A 24,822-nucleotide genomic window follows, 5' to 3' on the forward strand; every position below is an offset into this window, starting at 1 on the left:
CCCGCTCCTCACATATAGTGATATATTACACTGGTGACATCCCCGCTCCTCACATATAGTGATATATTACACTGGTGACATCCCCGCTCCTCACATATAGTGCTATATTACACTGGTGACATCCCCGCTCCTCACATATAGTGATATATTACACTGGTGACATCCCCGCTCCTTACATATAGTGATATATTACACTGGTGACATCCCCGCTCTTCACATATAGTGATATATTACACTGGTGACATCCCCGCTCCTCACATATAGTGATATATTACACTGGTGACATCCCCGCTCCTTACATATAGTGATATATTACACTGGTGACATCCCCGCTCTTCACATATAGTGATATATTACACTGGTGACATCCCCACTCCTCACATATAGTGATATATTACACTGGTGACATCACCGCTCCTCACATATAGTGATATATTACACTGGTAACATCACCGCTGCTCACATATAGTGATATATTACACTGGTGACATCACCGCTCCTCACATATAGTGATATATTACACTGGTGACATCACCGCTCCTCACATATAGTGATATATTACACTGGTGACATCACCGCTTCTCACATATAGTGATATATTACACTGGTGACATCACCGCTTCTCACATATAGTGATATATTACACTGGTGACATCACCGCTCCTCACATATAGTGATATATTACACTGGTGACATCACCGCTCCTCACATATAGTGATATATTACACTGGTGACATCACCGCTCCTCACATATAGTGATATATTACACTGGTGACATCACCGCTCCTCACATATAGTGATATATTACACTGGTGACATCACCGCTGCTCACATATAGTGATATATCACACTGGTGACATCCCCGCTGCTCACATATAGTGATATATCACACTGGTGACATCCCCGCTCCTCACATATAGTGATATATTACACTGGTGACATCACCGCTGCTCACATATAGTGATATATTACACTGGTGACATCACCGCTGCTCACATATAGTGATATATTACACTGGTGACATCCCCGCTCCTCACATATAGTGATATATTACACTGGTGACATCCCCGCTCCTCACATATAGTGATATATTACACTGGTGACATCACCGCTCCTCACATATAGTGATATATTACACTGGTGACATCCCCGCTCCTCACATATAGTGATATATTACACTGGTGACATCACCGCTGCTCACATATAGTGATATATTACACTGGTGACATCACCGCTCCTCACATATAGTGATATATTACACTGGTGACATCACCGCTCCTCACATATAGTGATATATTACACTGGTGACATCCCCGCTCCTCACATATAGTGATATATTACACTGGTGACATCCCCGCTCCTCACATATAGTGATATATTACACTGGTGACATCCCCGCTCCTCACATATAGTGATATATTACACTGGTGACATCCCCGCTCCTCACATATAGTGATATATTACACTGGTGACATCCCCGCTCCTCACATATAGTGCTATATTACACTGGTGACATCCCCGCTCCTCACATATAGTGATATATTACACTGGTGACATCCCCGCTCCTTACATATAGTGATATATTACACTGGTGACATCCCCGCTCTTCACATATAGTGATATATTACACTGGTGACATCCCCGCTCCTCACATATAGTGATATATTACACTGGTGACATCCCCGCTCCTTACATATAGTGATATATTACACTGGTGACATCCCCGCTCTTCACATATAGTGATATATTACACTGGTGACATCCCCACTCCTCACATATAGTGATATATTACACTGGTGACATCACTGCTCCTCACATATAGTGATATATCACACTGGTGACATCACCGCTCCTCACATATAGTGATATATTACACTGGTGACATCCCCGCTCCTCACATATAGTGATATATTACACTGGTGACATCCCCGCTCCTCACATATAGTGATATATTACACTGGTGACATCACCGCTGCTCACATATAGTGATATATTACACTGGTGACATCACCGCTCCTCACATATAGTGATATATTACACTGGTGACATCACCGCTCCTCACATATAGTGATATATTACACTGGTGACATCACCGCTTCTCACATATAGTGATATATTACACTGGTGACATCACCGCTGCTCACATATAGTGATATATTACACTGGTGACATCACCGCTCCTCACATATAGTGATATATTACACTGGTGACATCACCGCTCCTCACATATAGTGATATATTACACTGGTGACATCACCGCTCCTCACATATAGTGATATATTACACTGGTGACATCACCGCTCCTCACATATAGTGATATATTACACTGGTGACATCACCGCTGCTCACATATAGTGATATATCACACTGGTGACATCCCCGCTGCTCACATATAGTGATATATCACACTGGTGACATCCCCGCTCCTCACATATAGTGATATATTACACTGGTGACATCACCGCTGCTCACATATAGTGATATATTACACTGGTGACATCACCGCTGCTCACATATAGTGATATATTACACTGGTGACATCACCGCTCCTCACATATAGTGATATATTACACTGGTGACATCAGCGCTGCTCACATATAGTGATATATTACACTGGTGACATCACCGCTCCTCACTTATAGTGATATATTACACTGGTGACATCCCCGCTCCTCACATATAGTGATATATTACACTGGTGACATCCCCGCTCCTCACATATAGTGATATATTACACTGGTGACATCACCGCTCCTCACATATAGTGATATATTACACTGGTGACATCCCCGCTCCTCACATATAGTGATATATTACACTGGTGACATCACCGCTGCTCACATATAGTGATATATTACACTGGTGACATCACCGCTCCTCACATATAGTGATATATTACACTGGTGACATCACCGCTCCTCACATATAGTGATATATTACACTGGTGACATCCCCGCTCCTCACATATAGTGATATATTACACTGGTGACATCACCGCTCCTCACATATAGTGATATATTACACTGGTGACATCCCCGCTCCTCACATATAGTGATATATTACACTGGTGACATCCCCGCTCCTCACATATAGTGATATATTACACTGGTGACATCCCCGCTCCTCACATATAGTGATATATTACACTGGTGACATTCCCGCTCCTCACATATAGTGATATATTACACTGGTGACATCCCCGCTCCTCACATATAGTGATATATTACACTGGTGACATCACCGCTCCTCACATATAGTGATATATTACACTGGTGACATCACCGCTCCTCACATATAGTGATATATTACACTGGTGACATCCCCGCTCCTCACATATAGTGCTATATTACACTGGTGACATCCCCGCTCCTTACATATAGTGATATATTACACTGGTGACATCCCCGCTCTTCACATATAGTGATATATTACACTGGTGACATCCCCGCTCCTCACATATAGTGATATATTACACTGGTGACATCCCCGCTCCTTACATATAGTGATATATTACACTGGTGACATCCCCGCTCTTCACATATAGTGATATATTACACTGGTGACATCCCCACTCCTCACATATAGTGATATATTACACTGGTGACATCACCGCTCCTCACATATAGTGATATATTACACTGGTGACATCACCGCTCCTCACATATAGTGATATATTACACTGGTGACATCACCGCTTCTCACATATAGTGATATATTACACTGGTGACATCACCGCTGCTCACATATAGTGATATATTACACTGGTGACATCACCGCTCCTCACATATAGTGATATATTACACTGGTGACATCACCGCTCCTCACATATAGTGATATATTACACTGGTGACATCACCGCTCCTCACATATAGTGATATATTACACTGGTGACATCACCGCTCCTCACATATAGTGATATATTACACTGGTGACATCACCGCTCCTCACATATAGTGATATATTACACTGGTGACATCACCGCTCCTCACATATAGTGATACATTACACTGGTGACATCACCGCTCCTCACATATAGTGATATATTACACTGGTGACATCACCGCTCCTCACATATAGTGATATATTACACTGGTGACATCACCGCTGCTCACATATAGTGATATATCACACTGGTGACATCCCCGCTGCTCACATATAGTGATATATCACACTGGTGACATCCCCGCTCCTCACATATAGTGATATATTACACTGGTGACATCACCGCTCCTCACATATAGTGATATATTACACTGGTGACATCCCCACTCCTCACATATAGTGATATATTACACTGGTGACATCCCCGCTCCTCACATATAGTGATATATTACACTGGTGACATCACCGCTGCTCACATATAGTGATATATTACACTGGTGACATCTCCGCTCCTCACATATAGTGATATATTACACTGGTGACATCCCCGCTCCCCACATATAGTGATATATTACACTGGTGACATCCCCACTCCTCACATATAGTGATATATTACACTGGTGACATCACCGCTCCTCACATATAGTGATATATTACACTGGTGACATCACCGCTCCTCACATATAGTGATATATTACACTGGTGACATCACCGCTCCTCACATATAGTGATATATTACACTGTTGACATCCCCGCTCCTCACATATAGTGATATATTACACTGGTGACATCACCGCTCCTCACATATATATTACAGTGGTGACATCACAGCTACTCAGATATAGTGATATATTACACTGGTGACATCACCGCTCCTCACATATAGTGATATATTACACTGGTGACATCACCGCTCCTCACATATAGTGATATATTACACTGGTGACATCACCGCTCCTCACATATAGTGATATATTACACTGGTGACATCACCGCTCCTCACATATAGTGATATATTACACTGGTGACATCACCGTTCCTCACATATAGTGAAATATTACACTGGTGACATCACCGCTCCTCACATATAGTGATATATTACACTGGTGACATCCCCGCTCCTCACATATAGTGATATATTACACTGGTGACATCACCGCTGCTCACATATAGTGATATATTACACTGGTGACATCACCGCTCCTCACATATATATTACAGTGGTGACATCACAGCTACTCAGATATAGTGATATATTACACTGGTGACATCACCGCTCCTCACATATAGTGATATATTACACTGGTGACATCACCGCTCCTCACATATAGTGATATATTACACTGGTGACATCACCGCTCCTCACATATAGTGATATATTACACTGGTGACATCCCTGCTCCTCACATATAGTGATATATTACACTGGTGACATCCCCGCTCCTCACATATAGTGATATATTACACTGGTGACATCCCCGCTCCTTACATATAGTGATATATTACACTGGTGACATCCCCGCTCCTCACATATAGTGATATATTACACTGGTGACATCACCGCTGCTCACATATAGTGATATATTACACTGGTGACATCACCGCTCCTCACATATAGTGATATATTACACTGGTGACATCACCGCTCCTCACATATAGTGATATATTACACTGGTGACATCACCGCTCCTCACATATAGTGATATATTACACTGGTGACATCACCGCTCCTCACATATAGTGATATATTACACTGTTGACATCCCCGCTCCTCACATATAGTGATATATTACACTGGTGACATCACCGCTCCTCACATATAGTGATATATTACACTGGTGACATCACCGCTCCTCACATATAGTGATATATTACACTGGTGACATCACCGCTCCTCACATATAGTGATATATTACACTGGTGACATCACCGCTCCTCACATATAGTGATATATTACACTGGTGACATCACCGTTCCTCACATATAGTGAAATATTACACTGGTGACATCACCGCTCCTCACATATAGTGATATATTACACTGGTGACATCCCCGCTCCTCACATATAGTGATATATTACACTGGTGACATCACCGCTGCTCACATATAGTGATATATTACACTGGTGACATCATCGCTCCTCACATATATATTACAGTGGTGATATCACAGCTACTCAGATATAGTGATATATTACACTGGTGACATCACCGCTCCTCACATATAGTGATATATTACACTGGTGACATCCCCGCTCCTCACATATAGTGATATATTACACTGGTGACATCCCCGCTCCTTACATATAGTGATATATTACACTGGTGACATCCCCGCTCCTCACATATAGTGATATATTACACTGGTGACATCCCCGCTCTTCACATATAGTGATATATTACACTGGTGACATCCCCGCTCTTCACATATAGTGATATATTACACTGGTGACATCACCGCTGCTCACATATAGTGATATATTACACTGGTGACATCACCGCTCCTCACATATAGATATATTACACTGGTGACATCACTGCTCCTCACATATATATTACAGTGGTGACATCACAGCTACTCAGATATAGTGATATATTACACTGGTGACATCACCGCTCCTCACATATAGTGATATATTACACTGGTGACATCCCCGCTCCTCACATATAGTGATATATTACACTGGTGACATCCCCGCTCCTCACATATAGTGATATATTACACTGGTGACATCACCGCTCCTCACATATAGTGATATATTACACTGGTGACATCCCCGCTCCTCACATATAGTGATATATTACACTGGTGACATCCCCGCTCCTCACATATAGTGATATATTACACTGGTGACATCCCCGCTCCTCACATATAGTGATATATTACACTGGTGACATCCCCGCTCCTTACATATAGTGATATATTACACTGGTGACATCCCCGCTCCTCACATATAGTGATATATTACACTGGTGACATCCCCGCTCTTCACATATAGTGATATATTACACTGGTGACATCACCGCTGCTCACATATAGTGATATATTACACTGGTGACATCCCCGCTCCTCACATATAGTGATATATTACACTGGTGACATCACCGCTCCTCACATATAGTGATATATTACACTGGTGACATCCCCGCTCCTCACATATAGTGATATATTACACTGGTGACATCACCGCTCCTCACATATAGTGATATATTACACTGGTGACATCCCCGCTCCTCACATATAGTGATATATTACACTGGTGACATCACCGCTCCTCACATATAGTGATATATTACACTGGTGACATCACCGCTCCTCACATATAGTGATATATTACACTGGTGACATCCCCGCTCCTCACATATAGTGATATATTACACTGGTGACATCACCGCTCCTCACATATAGTGATATATTACACTGGTGACATCCCCGCTCCTCACATATAGTGATATATTACACTGGTGACATCACTGCTCCTCACATATATATTACAGTGGTGACATCACAGCTACTCAGATATAGTGATATATTACACTGGTGACATCACCGCTCCTCACATATAGTGATATATTACACTGGTGACATCCCCGCTCCTCACATATAGTGATATATTACACTGGTGACATCTCCGCTCCTCACATATAGTGATATATTACACTGGTGACATACCCGCTCCTTACATATAGTGATATATTACACTGGTGACATCCCCGCTCCTCACATATAGTGATATATTACACTGGTGACATCACCGCTGCTCACATATAGTGATATATTACACTGGTGACATCACCGCTCCTCACATATAGTGATATATTACACTGGTGACATCACCGCTCTTCACATATATATTACAGTGGTGACATCACAGCTACTCAGATATAGTGATATATTACACTGGTGACATCACCGCTCCTCACATATAGTGATATATTACACTGGTGACATCACCGCTCCTCACATATAGTGATATATTACACTGGTGACATCACCGCTCCTCACATATAGTGATATATTACACTGGTGACATCACCGTTCCTCACATATAGTGATATATTACACTGGCGACATCCCCGCTCCTCACATATAGTGATATATTACACTGGTGACATCACCGCTCCTCACATATAGTGATATATTACACTGGTGACATCACCGCTCCTCACATATAGTGATATATTACACTGGTGACATCCCCGCTCCTCACATATAGTGATATATTACACTGGTGACATCACCGCTCCTCACATATAGTGATATATTACACTGGTGACATCACCGCTCCTCACATATAGTGATATATTACACTGGTGACATCCCCGCTCCTCACATATAGTGATATATTACACTGGTGACATCCCCGCTCCTTACATATAGTGATATATTACACTGGTGACATCCCCGCTCCTCACATATAGTGATATATTACACTGGTGACATCACCGCTGCTCACATATAGTGATATATCACACTGGTGACATCACCGCTCCTCACATATAGTGATATATTACACTGGTGACATCACCGCTGCTCACATATAGTGATATATTACACTGGTGACATCCCCGCTCCTCACATATAGTGATATATCACACTGGTGACATCACCACTCCTCACATATAGTGATATATTACACTGGTGACATCACCGCTCCTCACATATAGTGATATATTACACTGGTGACATCACCGTTCCTCACATATAGTGATATATTACACTGGTGACATCCCCGCTCCTCACATATAGTGATATATTACACTGGTGACATCCCCGCTCCTCACATATAGTGATATATTACACTGGTGACATCCCCGCTCCTTACATATAGTGATATATTACACTGGTGACATCACCGCTCCTCACATATAGTGATATATTACACTGGTGACATCACCGCTCCTCACATATAGTGATATATTACACTGGTGACATCACCGCTCCTCACATATAGTGATATATTACACTGGTGACATCACCGTTCCTCACATATAGTGATATATTACACTGGTGACATCACCGCTCCTCACATATAGTGATATATTACACTGGTGACATCACCGCTCCTCACATATAGTGATATATTACACTGGTGACATCACCGCTGCTCACATATAGTGATATATTACACTGGTGACATCCCCGCTCCTCACATATAGTGATATATTACACTGGTGACATCACTGCTCCTCACATATATCTTACAGTGGTGACATCACAGCTACTCAGATATAGTGATATATTACACTGGTGACATCACCGCTCCTCACATATAGTGATATATTACACTGGTGACATCCCCGCTCCTCACATATAGTGATATATTACACTGGTGACATCCCCGCTCCTCACATATAGTGATATATTACACTGGTGACATCACCGCTCCTCACATATAGTGATATATTACACTGGTGACATCCCCGCTCCTCACATATAGTGATATATTACACTGGTGACATCCCCGCTCCTCACATATAGTGATATATTACACTGGTGACATCACCGCTCCTCACATATAGTGATATATTACACTGGTGACATCCCCGCTCCTCACATATAGTGATATATTACACTGGTGACATCCCCGCTCCTTACATATAGTGATATATTACACTGGTGACATCCCCGCTCCTCACATATAGTGATATATTACACTGGTGACATCACCGCTCCTCACATATAGTGATATATTACACTGGTGACATCACCGCTCCTCACATATAGTGATATATTACACTGGTGACATCCCCGCTCCTCACATATAGTGCTATATTACACTGGTGACATCCCCGCTCCTCACATATAGTGATATATTACACTGGTGACATCCCCGCTCCTTACATATAGTGATATATTACACTGGTGACATCCCCGCTCTTCACATATAGTGATATATTACACTGGTGACATCCCCGCTCCTCACATATAGTGATATATTACACTGGTGACATCCCCGCTCCTTACATATAGTGATATATTACACTGGTGACATCCCCGCTCTTCACATATAGTGATATATTACACTGGTGACATCCCCACTCCTCACATATAGTGATATATTACACTGGTGACATCACCGCTCCTCACATATAGTGATATATTACACTGGTGACATCACCGCTGCTCACATATAGTGATATATTACACTGGTGACATCACCGCTCCTCACATATAGTGATATATTACACTGGTGACATCACCGCTCCTCACATATAGTGATATATTACACTGGTGACATCACCGCTTCTCACATATAGTGATATATTACACTGGTGACATCACCGCTGCTCACATATAGTGATATATTACACTGGTGACATCACCGCTCCTCACATATAGTGATATATTACACTGGTGACATCACCGCTCCTCACATATAGTGATATATTACACTGGTGACATCACCGCTCCTCACATATAGTGATATATTACACTGGTGACATCACCGCTGCTCACATATAGTGATATATCACACTGGTGACATCCCCGCTGCTCACATATAGTGATATATCACACTGGTGACATCCCCGCTCCTCACATATAGTGATATATTACACTGGTGACATCACCGCTGCTCACATATAGTGATATATTACACTGGTGACATCACCGCTGCTCACATATAGTGATATATTACACTGGTGACATCACCGCTCCTCACATATAGTGATATATTACACTGGTGACATCAGCGCTGCTCACATATAGTGATATATTACACTGGTGACATCACCGCTCCTCACATATAGTGATATATTACACTGGTGACATCAGCGCTGCTCACATATAGTGATATATTACACTGGTGACATCCCCGCTCCTCACTTATAGTGATATATTACACTGGTGACATCCCCGCTCCTCACATATAGTGATATATTACACTGGTGACATCCCCGCTCCTCACATATAGTGATATATTACACTGGTGACATCACCGCTCCTCACATATAGTGATATATTACACTGGTGACATCACCGCTTCTCACATATAGTGATATATTACACTGGTGACATCCCCGCTGCTCACATATAGTGATATATTACACTGGTGACATCACCGCTCCTCACATATAGTGATATATTACACTGGTGACATCACCGCTCCTCACATATAGTGATATATTACACTGGTGACATCACCGCTCCTCACATATAGTGATATATTACACTGGTGACATCACCGCTCCTCACATATAGTGATATATTACACTGGTGACATCACCGCTGCTCACATATAGTGATATATCACACTGGTGACATCCCCGCTGCTCACATATAGTGATATATCACACTGGTGACATCCCCGCTCCTCACATATAGTGATATATTACACTGGTGACATCACCGCTGCTCACATATAGTGATATATTACACTGGTGACATCACCGCTGCTCACATATAGTGATATATTACACTGGTGACATCCCCGCTCCTCACATATAGTGATATATTACACTGGTGACATCCCCGCTCCTCACATATAGTGATATATTACACTGGTGACATCACCGCTCCTCACATATAGTGATATATTACACTGGTGACATCCCCGCTCCTCACATATAGTGATATATTACACTGGTGACATCACCGCTGCTCACATATAGTGATATATTACACTGGTGACATCACCGCTCCTCACATATAGTGATATATTACACTGGTGACATCACCGCTCCTCACATATAGTGATATATTACACTGGTGACATCCCCGCTCCTCACATATAGTGATATATTACACTGGTGACATCCCCGCTCCTCACATATAGTGATATATTACACTGGTGACATCCCCGCTCCTCACATATAGTGATATATTACACTGGTGACATCCCCGCTCCTCACATATAGTGATATATTACACTGGTGACATCCCCGCTCCTCACATATAGTGCTATATTACACTGGTGACATCCCCGCTCCTCACATATAGTGATATATTACACTGGTGACATCCCCGCTCCTTACATATAGTGATATATTACACTGGTGACATCCCCGCTCTTCACATATAGTGATATATTACACTGGTGACATCCCCGCTCCTTACATATAGTGATATATTACACTGGTGACATCCCCGCTCTTCACATATAGTGATATATTACACTGGTGACATCCCCACTCCTTACATATAGTGATATATTACACTGGTGACATCCCCGCTCTTCACATATAGTGATATATTACACTGGTGACATCCCCACTCCTCACATATAGTGATATATTACACTGGTGACATCACTGCTCCTCACATATAGTGATATATCACACTGGTGACATCACCGCTCCTCACATATAGTGATATATTACACTGGTGACATCCCCGCTCCTCACATATAGTGATATATTACACTGGTGACATCCCCGCTCCTCACATATAGTGATATATTACACTGGTGACATCACCGCTGCTCACATATAGTGATATATTACACTGGTGACATCACCGCTCCTCACATATAGTGATATATTACACTGGTGACATCACCGCTCCTCACATATAGTGATATATTACACTGGTGACATCACCGCTTCTCACATATAGTGATATATTACACTGGTGACATCACCGCTGCTCACATATAGTGATATATTACACTGGTGACATCACCGCTCCTCACATATAGTGATATATTACACTGGTGACATCACCGCTCCTCACATATAGTGATATATTACACTGGTGACATCACCGCTCCTCACATATAGTGATATATTACACTGGTGACATCACCGCTCCTCACATATAGTGATATATTACACTGGTGACATCACCGCTGCTCACATATAGTGATATATCACACTGGTGACATCCCCGCTGCTCACATATAGTGATATATCACACTGGTGACATCCCCGCTCCTCACATATAGTGATATATTACACTGGTGACATCACCGCTGCTCACATATAGTGATATATTACACTGGTGACATCACCGCTGCTCACATATAGTGATATATTACACTGGTGACATCACCGCTCCTCACATATAGTGATATATTACACTGGTGACATCAGCGCTGCTCACATATAGTGATATATTACACTGGTGACATCACCGCTCCTCACATATAGTGATATATTACACTGGTGACATCAGCGCTGCTCACATATAGTGATATATTACACTGGTGACATCCCCGCTCCTCACTTATAGTGATATATTACACTGGTGACATCCCCGCTCCTCACATATAGTGATATATTACACTGGTGACATCCCCGCTCCTCACATATAGTGATATATTACACTGGTGACATCACCGCTCCTCACATATAGTGATATATTACACTGGTGACATCCCCGCTCCTCACATATAGTGATATATTACACTGGTGACATCACCGCTGCTCACATATAGTGATATATTACACTGGTGACATCACCGCTCCTCACATATAGTGATATATTACACTGGTGACATCACCGCTCCTCACATATAGTGATATATTACACTGGTGACATCCCCGCTCCTCACATATAGTGATATATTACACTGGTGACATCACCGCTCCTCACATATAGTGATATATTACACTGGTGACATCCCCGCTCCTCACATATAGTGATATATTACACTGGTGACATCCCCGCTCCTCACATATAGTGATATATTACACTGGTGACATCCCCGCTCCTCACATATAGTGATATATTACACTGGTGACATTCCCGCTCCTCACATATAGTGATATATTACACTGGTGACATCACCGCTCCTCACATATAGTGATATATTACACTGGTGACATCACCGCTCCTCACATATAGTGATATATTACACTGGTGACATCCCCGCTCCTCACATATAGTGCTATATTACACTGGTGACATCCCCGCTCCTTACATATAGTGATATATTACACTGGTGACATCCCCGCTCTTCACATATAGTGATATATTACACTGGTGACATCCCCGCTCCTCACATATAGTGATATATTACACTGGTGACATCACTGGTTCAACTGGTTTTGGTGCATATTGTTCGGGACAGTGGTGTGCAGATAGGTGGCCAGAGAGTTGGAGAAACAATGGGTTAACACGAAACTTAGTACTCCTTGAATTGTTCCCCATAGTGGTTGCTTGTGAAATTTGGTACAATATTTTCCAAAACCGAAAAGTGAGATTTCATTGTGATAACTTGGGAGTTGTAGAAGTCATCAACAAACAATCAGCTTCTTCCCTGCCTGTTGTTACGTTGCTGCGTCATCTAGTGCTGCGCTGTTTAAAGTCAAATTGTCAGATTACAGCTGTGCATGTTCCCGGTGTTTGCAATTCTGTGGCTGATGCTCTGTCTCGTTTTCAGTGGGACAGATTCCGTTCGTTAGCCCCGATGGCAGAGGTACAAGGCAAGAAGTGTCCGGATTTTCTGTGGTCACTGCCAGTGACACCGCATACGCTCTGATAGAACGGTCTGTGGGTGTAAGCACATGGCAGAGGTACCAGTCAGCATGGAGGGAATGGGAAGACTTGTGTGCTCTAGTGGGACATGATGCCAGGTCACATGACAATGTTTCCTTGTTGTTATTTTACATTAGCAGGGCCTTTGTGGACGGTACTTCATTGTCCAGTATTGATAGTAAAATGTCTGGATTAGCTTTTTGGTTTAAGTTGCACGACTTCACTGATTACACAAAGCATTTTTTAGTTAAGCAGGCCCTAAAGGGTTACAGGAAAAGTTGTAAGAAGACCAGAGATAAACGGCGTCCGATTTCTTTCCAGTTATTGCAGCAGATACTGAGTGTACTAGGCCGAGTCTGTAGCAGTCCCTTTGAAGTGTTTCTCTTTAGTTGTGCATTCACACTGGCCTTTTTTGGCGCTTTTAGAATCAGCGAGTTGGTGGCGAGTAGCTCCACCAGAAGTGGGGGTCTACAAGACGAGGACGTGCATCAGTACACAGACAGAGGGGGTCTACAAGCCGAGGACATGCATCAGTACACAGACAGATTAGAATGTTTTCTGGCAAAGTCAAAAACTGATCAACAGGGTAGAGGAAAATGGATCACATTGTTTCCTTTAAGCGGGTCCAGGGCCTGCCCGGTCATCTGTTTTAGAAACTATGTCTCAAGAAGGCCAAATATCCAAGGTTCATTACTAATTCATGAGGATTGTAAGTCATTGTCACAATTTCAATTCACAGCAGTTCTTAAAAAATGCCTGACAATATTGGGAGAGTCTCCAAATGCATTCACTTCACACTCATTTAGGATAGGAGCAGCCACAGAAGCTGTAGATGGGGCTTAGAGCCTGACATAGTTAAAAAAATCGGGAGATGGGAATCGAGCAGATTTAAGAGTTACATTCGATTACATTTATTATAAATGGCGTACATGTATATATATGTGTACATTGTGGTAATCCTATAGTAGTTGTGTCTTCATTTAGATAATTGTGTGATAATTGTGTTTTTGTTTTTTGTTTTAGCTGAACAGCAATGCCTGGTTTGGATCATGGGACATTCATTTGTTTTTTGGGGGGCCTTACGTGCAGCAGTCAGGCCTAATGGCAAACAGTTGGGGTTGCCCAGTTCCTTGGCACGGGTGACATGGATAGGAAAGAGGGGAATGCAGTGGCATCAGCTGTTAAAAGAAATCCAGTATCATGTGGAGTTCTACCGCCCCCCGGACGTCTTACTTATCCATTTAGGTGGTAATGATTTAGCAATAAGAACATCAAGACATTTAGTTAGGAACATAAAGCTTGATATGTTGAATTTATGGAGGTCTTACCCAGAAACAGTGGTGGTCTGGTCGGATATAGTAGCTAGACAAATGTGGAGAACAGCGCGATCAGTGGCTCGCATCAATAATACAAGGATAAAGGTTAATAAAAAAATAACAAAATTTGTGTTGGAAAACGGAGGGGTGGCCATACGTCACCAGATGCTGGAAAATACAAAGGAACATTTTTGGAGAGATGATAAGGTACATCTTAATGACATTGGCATTGATATATGGATGTTGGGAATACAAGAAGGAGTAGAACGAGCCATTAAGTTGTGGAGGAACTCACTCTTGTAAGGTGTCACAAGAGCGAGTCTTGGCGGGATGTGGTTGTTTAAACCCCCTCTTTGTTGGTTGGAGAATTATGTTTTTAATGGGGTCCCTGGGCCAGAGCTCAGCGGACAGTGGAATATGGGTCCCTGGGGAGGAGCTCAGTGGACAGTGGAATAGATGGGTCCCTGGGGAGGAGCTCAGCGGACACAAGGAAAATGATCAAGGGGTATACCCAGATTCCCCCTTGAGCTAGGTGTACACGGCGGAGGGGGATATGGGGCTGGGATTTATAACAACCACATCTCTGGGCCGATAATCTTGTTTTTTCTTATTGATGTTTTTTCTTATTAAAATAAAGGGCTGCTGTGGCCAAAATTTTAATCCATGTCACGCAGTGTGTGGTGTCTTATTTATTAGATTACCAGGAGCGCAATTCACTAGTCCATCAGTCAAGCAGAGTGAAGGCAGATAGACGTAACGTACATGACTGAGGCAGTGATAGATCCAGGAAAGGGTTAAGGAGTAAGGGATGGGGGTTTTTACCTAAGGAATGTGGCGGTGGGCGAGCAGGAGGAGAGATGGGGGCAGGGGCCATATAAGAAATAGGTCCCATGTTAAGGTGTCATTCCTTTGTCCTGGACTTAAAGACTGAACAAGCAGTTGTCCCACCCACCCTCCCTATAATAAAGGGAAATGTATCAATATCAGGACTTTGCAACACTGTCAATATTCTAACAATGTTATTGGTATTCAACATCATCGGTATTTTATCAACATTATTAGTATTGTATCGTATTGTATCAATTGTTATCAGTAATGTATCCAAATTGACAATGTCATATCAACATATTAATATTGTATTAACATTTTAATATTGTATGTTACAGCAGCATTTGGCGGCGGCGGGATGTGGTTGTTTAAACCCCCTCTTTGTTGGTTGGAGAATTATGTTTTTAATGGGGTCCCTGGGCCAGAGCTCAGCGGACAGTGGAATATGGGTCCCTGGGGAGGAGCTCAGTGGACAGTGGAATAGATGGGTCCCTGGGGAGGAGCTCAGCGGACACAAGGAAAATGATCAAGGGGTATACCCAGATTCCCCCTTGAGCTAGGTGTACACGGCGGAGGGGGATATGGGGCTGGGATTTATAACAACCACATCTCTGGGCCGATAATCTTGTTTTTTCTTATTGATGTTTTTTCTTATTAAAATAAAGGGCTGCTGTGGCCAAAATTTTAATCCATGTCACGCAGTGTGTGGTGTCTTATTTATTAGATTACCAGGAGCGCAATTCACTAGTCCATCAGTCAAGTGATATATTACACTGGTGACATCCCCGCTCCTTACATATAGTGATATATTACACTGGTGACATCCCCGCTCTTCACATATAGTGATATATTACACTGGTGACATCCCCACTCCTCACATATAGTGATATATTACACTGGTGACATCACCGCTCCTCACATATAGTGATATATTACACTGGTGACATCACCGCTGCTCACATATAGTGATATATTACACTGGTGACATCACCGCTCCTCACATATAGTGATATATTACACTGGTGACATCACCGCTCCTCACATATAGTGATATATTACACTGGTGACATCACCGCTTCTCACATATAGTGATATATTACACTGGTGACATCACCGCTGCTCACATATAGTGATATATTACACTGGTGACATCACCGCTCCTCACATATAGTGATATATTACACTGGTGACATCACCGCTCCTCACATATAGTGATATATTACACTGGTGACATCACCGCTCCTCACATATAGTGATATATTACACTGGTGACATCACCGCTCCTCACATATAGTGATATATTACACTGGTGACATCACCGCTCCTCACATATAGTGATATATTACACTGGTGACATCACCGCTCCTCACATATAGTGATATATTACACTGGTGACATCACCGCTCCTCACATATAGTGATATATTACACTGGTGACATCACCGCTCCTCACATATAGTGATATATTACACTGGTGACATCACCGCTGCTCACATATAGTGATATATCACACTGGTGACATCCCCGCTGCTCACATATAGTGATATATCACACTGGTGACATCCCCGCTCCTCACATATAGTGATATATTACACTGGTGACATCACCGCTGCTCACATATAGTGATATATTACACTGGTGACATCACCGCTGCTCACATATAGTGATATATTACACTGGTGACATCACCGCTCCTCACATATAGTGATATATTACACTGGTGACATCAGCGCTGCTCACATATAGTGATATATTACACTGGTGACATCACCGCTCCTCACATATAGTGATATATTACACTGGTGACATCACCGCTCCTCACATATAGTGATATATTACACTGGTGACATCACCGCTTCTCACATATAGTGATATATTACACTGGTGACATCACCGCTGCTCACATATAGTGATATATTACACTGGTGACATCACCGCTCCTCACATATAGTGATATATTACACTGGTGACATCACCGCTCCTCACATATAGTGATATATTACACTGGTGACATCACCGCTCCTCACATATAGTGATATATTACACTGGTGACATCACCGCTCCTCACATATAGTGATATATTACACTGGTGACATCACCGCTGCTCACATATAGTGATATATCACACTGGTGACATCCCCGCTGCTCACATATAGTGATATATCACACTGGTGACATCCCCGCTCCTCACATATAGTGATATATTACACTGGTGACATCACCGCTGCTCACATATAGTGATATATTACACTGGTGACATCCCCGCTCCTCACATATAGTGATATATTACACTGGTGACATCCCCGCTCCTCACATATAGTGATATATTACACTGGTGACATCCCCGCTCCTCACATATAGTGATATATTACACTGGTGACATCACCGCTCCTCACATATAGTGATATATTACACTGGTGACATCACCGCTGCTCACATATAGTGATATATTACACTGGTGACATCACCGCTCCTCACATATAGTGATATATTACACTGGTGACATCAGCGCTGCTCACATATAGTGATATATTACACTGGTGACATCCCCGCTCCTCACTTATAGTGATATATTACACTGGTGACATCACCGCTCCTCACATATAGTGATATATTACACTGGTGACATCCCCGCTCCTCACATATAGTGATATATTACACTGGTGACATCCCCGCTCCTCACATATAGTGATATATTACACTGGTGACATCCCCGCTCCTCACATATAGTGATATATTACACTGGTGACATCCCCGCTCCTCACATATAGTGATATATTACACTGGTGACATCCCCGCTCCTCACATATAGTGATATATTACACTGGTGACATCACCGCTCCCCACATATAGTGATATATTACACTGGTGACATCACCGCTCCTCACATATAGTGATATATTACACTGGTGACATCACCGCTCCTTACATATAGTGATATATTACACTGGTGACATCACCGCTCCTCACATATAGTGATATATTACACTGGTGACATCACCGCTCCTCACATATAGTGATATATTACACTGGTGACATCACCGCTCCTCACATATAGTGATATATTACACTGGTGACATCACCGCTCCTCACATATAGTGATATATTACACTGGTGACATCACCGCTCCTCACATATAGTGATATATTACACTGGTGACATCCCCGCTCCTCACATATAGTGATATATCACACTGGTGTCATCCCCGCTCCTCACATATAGTGATATATTACACTGGTGACATCACCGCTGCTCACATATAGTGATATATTACACTGGTGACATCACCGCTCCTCACATATAGTGATATATTACACTGGTGACATCACCGCTCCTCACATATAGTGATATATTACACTGGTGACATCACCGCTCCTCACATATAGTGATATATTACACTGGTGACATCACCGCTCCTCACATATAGTGATATATTACACTGGTGACATCACCGCTCCTCACATATAGTGATATATTACACTGGTGACATCCCCGCTCCTCACATATAGTGATATATCACACTGGTGTCATCCCCGCTCCTCACATATAGTGATATATTACACTGGTGACATCACCGCTGCTCACATATAGTGATATATTACACTGGTGACATCACCGCTGCTCACATATAGTGATATATTACACTGGTGACATCACCGCTCCTCACATATAGTGATATATTACACTGGTGACATCCCCACTCCTCACATATAGTGATATATTACACTGGTGACATCCCCACTCCTCACATATAGTGATATATTACACTGGTGACATCACCGCTCCTCACATATAGTGATATATTACACTGGTGACATCACCGCTCCTCACATATAGTGATATATTACACTGGTGACATCCCCGCTGCTCACATATAGTGATATATCACACTGGTGACATCACCGCTCCTCACATATAGTGATATATTACACTGGTGACATCACCGCTCCTCACATATAGTGATATATTACACTGGTGTCATCCCCGCTCCTCACATATAGTGATATATTACACTGGTGACATCACCGCTCCTTACATATAGTGATATATTACACTGGTGACATCACCGCTCCTCACATATAGTGATATATTACACTGGTGACATCACCGCTCCTCACATATAGTGATATATTACACTGGTGACATCACCGCTCCTCACATATATATTACAGTGGTGACATCACAGCTACTCAGATATAGTGCTATATTACAGAGGCGACATCACCGCTCTTCACATACTGTATAATGGTATATTACACTGGTGACGTCACCGCTCCTCACATATATAGTACAGCGGTGACGTCACATATGATATATTCCAGGTGTTTAGATAGATTTCTCCACATGACGGTGTGTACCGCGCATTGTCTGTTTTTATATTAGTTTCTCAGCGCCTCACACATAAACTTCTCGCTTTCTCAGGTGCTAGTGCTCTACATGACGTCACTCAGCGGCCGCCCAGACTACACTTCCCATGATGCTCGGGGGCCGCGGCCGGATATCCGCTGTCGCTGGCTGACGTGTCCTTCTTCCCTGTTGTCCCGGCTCACGGTCAGTGTGGAGCCGGCGGGGTGAGACCGGGAGGTGACTGTAGCACGGGAGGTGACTGTAGCACGGGAGGTGACTGTAGCACGGGAGGTGACTGTAGCACGGGAGGTGACTGTAGCTCGGGGGTCCTATCTGCCGTCCTTCCTCTCTGTTTCCTATTCCTCCCTGTGTATAGCGCCTGCCGAGGCTGGAGCTGTCTCTGCTCATGTCTCTCCATCTTCTCTGCTCCTATGAGAATAGATATGTAAAGTGACAGCGCCTTTCCTTTATGTGTTCCAGGGGTTTAAGGGTCATATTTAAGGTCTTTCCAGTTTCTTACTGGCTTTTTTTTTATTTCCCGCAGATGAAGGCGTTATTTGCTGCGCTGCTCGCCCTGCTGGCGGTGGTCCAATGTGAGGAGGGGGCTCGATTATTGGCCTCGAAGACCCTGCTGAACCGATACGCCGTGGAGGGAAAGGACCTGACACTGCAGTACAACATCTACAATGTGGGCTCTAGGTGAGGGAAGCTGCCGTCCGTGCGCGCCCCCCCCCCTGCCGTCCGTGCGCGCCCCCCCCCCTGCCGTCCGTGCGCGCCCCCCCCCCCGCCGTTTGTGCGCGCCCCCCCCTGCCGTCCGTGCGCGCCCCCCCCCCCCTGCCGTCCGTACGCTTCCCCCCCCCCCCTGCCGTCCGTACGCTTCCCCCCCCCCCCTGCCGTCCGTACGCTTCCCCCCCCCCCTGCCGTCCGTACGCTTCCCCCCCCCCTGCCGTCCGTACGCTTCCCCCCCCCCCCCCGCCGTCCGTACGCTCCCCCCCCCCCCCCCTGCCGTCCGTACGCTCCCCCCCCCCCCCTGCTGTCCGTGCGCTTCCCCCCCCCCCTGCTGTCCGTGCGCTTCCCCCCCCCCCCTGCCGTCCGTGCGCTTCCCCCCCCCCCCCTGCCGTCCGTGCGCTTCCCCCCCCCCCCCTGCCGTCCGTGCGCTTCCCCCCCCCCCCTGCCGTCCGTGCGCTTCCCCCCCCCCCCTGCCGTCCGTGCGCTTCCCCCCCCCCCTGCCGTCCGTGCGCTCCCCCCCCCCTGCCGTCCGTGCGCTCTCCCCCCCCCCCCCCTGCCGTCCGTGCGCTCTCCCCCCCCCCTGCCGTCCGTGCGCTCTCCCCCCCCCCTGCCGTCCGTGCGCTCTCCCCCCCCCTGCCGTCCGTGCGCTCTCCCCCCCCCTGCCGTCCGTGCGCTCTCCCCCCCCCCCTGCCGTCCGTGCGCTCTCCCCCCCCTGCCGTCCGTGCGCTCTCCCCCCCCTGCCGTCCGTGCGCTCTCCCCCCCCTGCCGTCCGTGCGCTCTCCCCCCCCTGCCGTCCGTGCGCGCCCCCCCCCCCTGCCGTCCGTGCGCGCCCCCCCCCCTGCCGTCCGTGCGCGCCCCCCCCCCTGCCGTCCGTGCGCGCCCCCCCCCCCTGCCGTCCGTGCGCGCCCCCCCCCCCTGCCGTCCGTGCGCGCCCCCCCCCCTGCCGTCCGTGCGCGCCCCCCCCGGCCGTCCGTGCGCGCCCCCCCCCCCCGGCCGTCCGTGCGCGCGCCCACAACCCCCCCTCCCCCCGTCCGTGCGCCCCTTCATTGGCTCTTTTGATTGGCCAGCCTGATGTACCTGGGACATTGTGCCAGACCAGATATATTATCACCTGCCTCTTTCTCCAGCGCCGCGCTGGATGTTGAGCTCTCCGACGACTCCTTCCCTCCTGAAGACTTTGGAATCGTCTCCGGGATGCTGAACGTGAAGTGGGACAGAATTGCCCCGTATCCTTTCCCCACATATACCAGGGATGTCCAATAGAAACCCCATTCCCTTTCTTGCAATCACTAGAGGGTCTTCCTTCTTATGCAGACATTCCCTTTAAAAGGAACCTGTCATCACTTTTTTGGCGTATAAGCTGCAGCCACCACCACCGGGCTCTTATATACAGCATTCTAACATGTTGCATATGAAAACCCAGGCCGCTGTGAGAACATAAACACTTTATCATACTTACCTAACGGTCGGTGTGGTGGAGTTGGCCCATATGGGCGTCTCCGTTGTCCGGTGCCGGCGCCTCCTCTTTCGGCCATCTTCGTCCTCTTTCTGAAGCCTGTGTGCATGACGTGTCTACGTCATACACACTCGCCGGTCCTGCGCAGGCGCACTACAATACTTTGATCTTCCCTGCTTAGAGCAGATCAAAGTGCACCTGCTCAGGACCGGAATGCCAGCGAGTGTGGATGACGTCGGACGCGTCATGCACTGCGGCTACAGAAGAAGGAGAAGAAAGATGGGCAAAAGAGGTGGCGCCGGAGAACGGAGACGCCCATATGGCCAACCGCGCGACCGTTAGATAACTATTATAAAGTGGTTTTTATGTTCTACAGTGGCCTGGGCTCTTATATACACAGCATGTTAGAATGCTGTATATAAGAGCCCGGTGATGGTGGCCGCAGCTTATATGCCAAAAAAGTGGTGACAGGTTCCCTTTAAGCAGATTTTTATAGGACATCTGAATGTCGCACCTCCAGTCATATGTTCCCTTCAATTGTTGCTCGCTGTCGCCCTCTTGTATTTTTCCTACTTAACGCCACGTCCTAAGAGCCAGCAATGTCTCCCATACTGTGGTCCTGCGCCCCCTGAAGGCCGGCTACTTCAATTTCACATCCGCCACCATCACCTACCTGGCTCAGGAGGGCTCACAGGTTGTGGTAAGTTGTTGGTGACGGGTGTTAGATGCATTGACTTCTTGTTGGCTGTTGCAACCAATTAACATTGTGGTCCGTTGTGTTTTGGTGACAGATGGGATACACCAGCGCCCCCGGACAAGGAGGCATCCTGGCTCAGAGAGAGTTTGATCGACGATTCTCCCCTCATTTTGTAAGTGTTGTTTCTCTTTCAGATAGATGACGACTCTCTTAAAGGACTGGTGATCTGTTGTCGCCACATCTGCCCAGAGTAGTCCCTGCTGTAGACCGCCAATATATGCCACTGTCTCCATATTATGCCATAGACATATCTGTTGTCGCTCACATCGCCTCTGCTGACGTTTTGTTCCTCTCACCCATAGCTGGACTGGGCAGCCTTCGGAGTGATGACCCTGCCGTCCATTGGTATCCCCCTCCTCCTGTGGTATTCCAGCAAGAGAAAATACGACACCCCCAAATCCAAGAAGAACTGAGGGGGGGGGGGGCTGTGTCCGTCCATCAGAGACCCCACACTCAGGACTTGCTTTGTGAGACAGTGCCCGCCTCATGCTGCCTTCTCCACCTCCTCTGATGCCATGTGATCTCCAGTAGGGGGGTACTCCAGGATCTCCAAAATTATTGGGGCGTTTTCATTGGCTACAACAAAAATCCATTTGATTATATTTTGGGGGTCACCACAGACTTCCGTTTACCCCCATTGGTGCCAGCAGAGCGTATACCTTTTTAAAACATTTTTGTTATTTGGGACGACAGTTTTTTATTTTTACAGTCCTGTGTGTGAGAATTCTGATCATCTGCGTGCTGACTTCACTGCTGGCGAGAGGCGCTGATGATCCTGGACTCTCCTCATCAACTTTATTGTTTTTGTTGCAACATCTGAGGGTTTTGTAATAAAAGTGGAATAAAACGTTCTTGTGTCTGGTTTTATTGTGTCCAGAGTGAATGTCCAGTGATTGTGGGCACGGGAATCCTGTGATCATCTTCAATAATGAGCAGATATGGTGACCAATTCCCACCCTAGCTTATACTCTGAGCTGACGTGACACCTGATTATTGGGTGATAATGACGCCTGCCTGGGGGGGGGAGAGAGTTATCAGAACGGGAACAGTCAATTCTTTGAAGTTGATGTGTTGGAAATAGAAAAATGG

At 45.1% G+C, this 24,822-nt stretch overlaps 2 protein-coding genes across 2 annotated transcripts in view; one reads left to right on the plus strand and one right to left on the minus strand.

Moving 5' to 3' along the window:
* The window catches only part of LOC142258027 (NACHT, LRR and PYD domains-containing protein 12-like), a 130,632-nt gene extending 109,745 nt beyond the window's left edge, over nt 1-20,887 (minus strand). Inside the window, exon 1 of the mRNA XM_075330451.1 lies at nt 20,844-20,887. The gene's annotated coding sequence lies outside the window, so the exon portion shown is untranslated. The remainder of the gene's footprint in view (nt 1-20,843) is intronic.
* On the plus strand, nt 20,784-24,584 carry SSR2 (signal sequence receptor subunit 2). Its single transcript, XM_075330453.1, has 7 exons — nt 20,784-20,794; nt 20,867-20,995; nt 21,336-21,490; nt 22,648-22,746; nt 23,568-23,676; nt 23,768-23,845; nt 24,036-24,584. Exons 1-7 carry the CDS (start codon nt 20,789-20,791, stop codon nt 24,144-24,146), a joined length of 687 nt encoding a protein of 228 aa, XP_075186568.1. The 5' UTR covers nt 20,784-20,788; the 3' UTR covers nt 24,147-24,584.
* The last annotated feature ends 238 nt before the right edge of the window (nt 24,585-24,822 follow it).

The sequence above is a fragment of the Anomaloglossus baeobatrachus genome, chromosome 12, assembly GCF_048569485.1.
Source record: "Anomaloglossus baeobatrachus isolate aAnoBae1 chromosome 12, aAnoBae1.hap1, whole genome shotgun sequence".
NCBI classification, from domain to species: Eukaryota; Metazoa; Chordata; class Amphibia; order Anura; family Aromobatidae; genus Anomaloglossus; species Anomaloglossus baeobatrachus.

Coding starts and splice junctions, on each gene's coding strand:
- SSR2 (XM_075330453.1), top strand. Junction 20,996..21,335: donor CCCTGTTGTCCCGGCTCACG/GTCAGTGTGGAG, acceptor TATTTCCCGCAG/ATGAAGGCGTTATTTGCTGC. Junction 22,747..23,567: donor AAGTGGGACAGAATTGCCCC/GTATCCTTTCCC, acceptor CCACGTCCTAAG/AGCCAGCAATGTCTCCCATA.